The sequence below is a fragment of the Gekko japonicus genome, unplaced genomic scaffold (genome assembly GCF_001447785.1).
Source record: "Gekko japonicus isolate JY-2015 unplaced genomic scaffold, Gekko_japonicus_V1.1 scaffold2501, whole genome shotgun sequence".
NCBI classification, from domain to species: domain Eukaryota; kingdom Metazoa; phylum Chordata; class Lepidosauria; order Squamata; family Gekkonidae; genus Gekko; species Gekko japonicus.
Genome location: NW_015173214.1, coordinates 83,983 through 88,204, shown reverse-complemented (window position 1 = coordinate 88,204; position 4,222 = coordinate 83,983). Strand labels below are relative to the sequence as shown.

General features: G+C 45.1%; 1 protein-coding gene across 1 annotated transcript in view; it reads left to right on the top strand.

The window, feature by feature from the left end:
• The window catches only part of SPRED2 (sprouty-related, EVH1 domain containing 2), a 128,171-nt gene that overhangs the window by 82,970 nt on the left and 40,979 nt on the right, over window positions 1–4,222 (top strand). The window contains exon 3 of the mRNA XM_015422701.1: window positions 3,491–3,668. Within this exon, the coding sequence (XP_015278187.1) occupies window positions 3,491–3,668 (178 nt within the window). The remainder of the gene's footprint in view (window positions 1–3,490; window positions 3,669–4,222) is intronic.

The following is a 4,222-nucleotide window of genomic DNA, read 5'->3' as shown; positions in this document are numbered from 1 at the left end:
TGGAAGTGGTGACAGACTTCACGTTCCTGGGATCCCAGATCACCGCAGCCATGAAATTAAAAGATGCCTGCTCCTTGGGAGGAAAGCGATGGTGAACCTAAACAGCATGATAAAAAGTAGAGACATCACCCTGCCAACAAAAGTCCGCATGGTCAAAGCAATGGTATTCCCAGTAGTCATGTATGGCTGCGAGAGCTGGACTATAAGGAAGGCCGAGCGCCGAAGAATAGATTCTTTTGAACTATGGTGCTGGAGGAGACTCTTGAGAGTCCCTTGGACTGAAAGAAGATCAAATCAGTCAGTCCTAAAAGAAATCAACCCTGACTGTTCCCTGGAAGGCCAGATAATGAAACTGAAGCTCAAATACTTTGGCCACCCAATGAGAAGGGAGCACTCACTGGAGAAGACCCTGATGCTGGGAAAGACTGAAGGTCAAAGAAGACGGGGACGGCAAAGGATGAGATGGTCAGACAGTGTCATAGATGCAACGAACGTGAAATTGAGCAAACTTCAGAGGACGGCAGAAGACAGGAAGGCCTGGCGTGATCTGGTCCATGGGGTCACGGAGAGTCGGACTCGACTGTGCGACTGAACAACAAAAATTCAGGGAAGGCAGTTAAATGTAAAAAAACAAGACTTTTCGCTTATTATACATATACTGACTACTGCAAGAATTTTATATACTAAATATTGGAGGAAAGATGAAGTGCCTTCAAAAGAAGAAATGATAAACAAAATACTTGAAACTGCAGAGATGGGTAAATTGACTTTATTTCCGAGAGGTCAAGATGAAGGAAGTTTTGAAAATACGTGGTTAAGATTTTACAAATGGTTGGAAGAGTGCAGTAAATAAACTATATGGCGATACATCTGAAGTAGAAAAAAATATGAACTATATTTTTAACACTAATGCAAAAATACATTTATAAAAAATGCATGGTGGAACAAATAAACAGTATACAAGCAGATATTTTATGAGGTAACATAACTGGACAAAACAGTGTTGTAGTTTATATGTATTTATGTTTGTTTGTTTTTGTTTGTTGATGATGAAAATAATAAACTTTTTTTAAAAAACGTATATCATTTTGCTTGTATATCCTGCATCTTGGCTCAACCCCTTTAATTGCTAAGGGGCATAATGCAAACATTCCAGGAAGCATTTTCTGGGTACATATTTCGAAAGACAGACAGGGTCACGATTTGTGTTTTCGGCTGAAGTAATACGATATAAGTAGTTGCAAGCCTGGTGTGTTGTTTTTTCTAAACCCTTTTTTCCTCCTCCAAAGGAAATGCATTGAATCTACTTCAGAACACCATGAAAGCATTATATAAAATCAATACCTCAGGACTGCTAAAATGAATCAACTTTAATTTTTAAAAAGAGAGGAAGCGCAGTTAAGGAAATGCACTGTATGGTTTTTTTGCACAAATATTTCTGGGGGTTGGGTAGCCAGGGTAGTGCTTCCCGATCTGGGGGTCGGGACCCCAAAGTGGGTCACGAGGCCTCTGCAAGTGGGTGGTGGGCCAGACCTCCTGAATGGCTGCCCCCTAGTCGTTCCATTGCCCTCTTTCGTATTTTGGAACTCAAGATCTGAACCTGGAAACAATTTCTTCCATTTTTTTCCTTGACTGCATATACACGTCAGAAAAGTGAAATGTGTGTTGATGGTTCCTAGAGTGAGTTTCTTAGAATCTTATGGAGGATTAGAGGGAGTTTTGGAGAAGCAGAGGATGGTCAGAGGCTGGAATCTAACCTCCACAGGCCAAAGCTGTGTATGTTGCCATACAACAATGGGAGGGCTCCTAGTGTCCTGGCCCCACTGGTGGACCTCCTGATGGCACCTGGTATTTTTGGTCACTGTGTGACAGAGAGTGTTTGATTGGTTGGGCCACTGGCCTGATCCAACATTGGCTTCTCTTATGTTCTTATGTCGGAATGCCACTTGCTTTGGGGTTCATAGTGGGGGCAGCAGTGCCGTTTGTGTGATGGTTGTTGGCTTCCCAAAAAACATTTGGTGGACCACTGTAGAAAATAGAATGCTGAACTGGATGGGTGCCAAGGGTCATCGGTTGCCTAGGCCACCAAAAACGAAAGCCAGCCGAGTCCGACTCTAGGGTTGCGGTGCTCATCTCCGTTTCAAAGCCGAAGAGCCGGCGCTGTCCGAAGACGTTTCCGTGGTCACGTGGCCGGCATGACTAAACACCGAGGCGCACGGAACGCTGTTCCCTTCCCACCGATGCGGTCCCTATTTATCTACTTGCAATTTCTTGCTTTCGAACTGCTAGGTTGGCAGGAGCTGGAACTAGAGACGGGAGCTCGCTCCGTCTTGCGGCACCCGGGTCTCGAACTGCTGAACTACTGACCTTCCACAGCCTGCAGTTCAGCGTCTTAACCACTTGAGCCATCGCAGCTCCTTCATAGTTCTAAGCAGCATGCTAATGCAGAGTTTCTCCAGTCTGAGCTCGTCGATTCTAGTGAGCCAAGTCTAGAGTAACTGCGCTTAGGATAGTTTCCGTTGGTCTCTGATGACGGGAGCTTTGATTGTTGAAAGCTCATGTCCTGGGAACCTTGGTGGTCTTTAAGGTTCCTCTGGACTCAAATTTTGCTCTTCTGCATAGGAGGGCACTGAAAATCTCTGCACATATGAGAGCTAGAAATGTGACGGATCTCATGCAAATCTTGAACATGTGTTATTTGTGGAATTAAGAATGTGGCAGGCGATCTCTGGGCAGACCCTGGGATTGTACTTTTGGGGGAATGTAGAATGCAGATTGCAAATAAGCAGGAATCAAAACCCATGGCTAACAGGCGTTTGTCCAGAAAGTGGACATTGTAAAGAAGGACTTTGGGATTGTACTTTTGGGGGAATGTAGAATGCAGATTGCAAATAAGCAGGAATCAAAACCCATGGCTAACAGGCGTTTGTCCAGAAAGTGGACATTGTAAAGAAGGACTTAGATTGGGGGGGGGGGGGGGAATAATTTTGGTCGGATACCACTTAATCTGAAAATAGGGTGTCTACCAGTGTTCCCTCTAAGCTGAGTTAGTGGGAGTGTGAGCTAGCGCACAGTTTTGTAGCCTCCGGCTCACACATTTTTGTCTTAGCTCAGGAAGGATGGGCTCCGGAGCAAACTAATTTATGCAGTAGCCAAATTGCTCGCTCACAACTTTAATGCCAGGAGCTCACAAAGTAGAATTTTTGCTCACAAGACTCTACAGCTTAGAGGGAGCATCGGTGTCTGCAAGTCACCCAAGTCAGTTAAGAGTTTTTCTGATATCGCGGGACGTCATGGGTTTGGATAGCAGCAAGACCCTATTCTGTGTTTCAGTCCTGGCACTTAGGGGGGGAAATTCCGTTAAAAAATGTCTTCATCTGTGGAAGTTTGGTGATCTTTTGTAGATGTCGATTTCATACCTCGAGTAGGATGCTAAAATGTGTCCGGTTCCCTGTCCGAGCTAACTCTTCCCCGTTCTTGTCCATTCCAGTGACAGCTATATCGTTAGAGTGAAAGCCGTGGTTATGACCCGAGATGACTCCAGTGGGGGATGGCTTCCGCAGGAAGGAGGCGGTCTTAGTCGAGTCGGCGTCTGCAAGGTTATGTACCCCGAGGGCAATGGAAGAAACGGATTCCTGATCCACGGGGAAAGGCAAAAAGACAAGCTGGTAATCGAATCTCGTTCAGTCTCTGCTCTTTTTTTAAAAGAGAGAGAGAAAAATGAACCAAACATTGCTAACAGCTTTCTTCCCGCGTCGCAAGACCGTGCGTGCCATTTCATGCAAAACCACCCTTCTCCTGAATTCAAAGGAACGTTATCTGTCGTCTGCCAAAAATAGCAGCTGCGCATTAATGTTCCAAGCCTTTTAAAAAAAAAATGAAATAATGCATATATCCTTAACGCTTCACTCCAAAAAGTGCAACTGACGCTTCGTTTTATCTTTCTTAAATCCTGTTGTTAACTGCATTACTGGATTGGGAGTGTGATGCATCTCCAAAGCCAGTCACGGCGACGCTGAGTAATTCAAGCTTTTTTTGTAAATGGCAGTGAATAATTTATACCGCCTTCTGCTCAAAGCAGGGGGCTGGTAGAGAGAGAAGGCGGGAGCCATTTGTCTTGCGGATGGAGGCCCAGCTGTTTAGAGAACCGAGGGATCCTGAGGTTTTGCACCCGGTAGAATGGAAAACAAGCGTGGGTAGGGTGGGGGAGAGAAGACTTTTT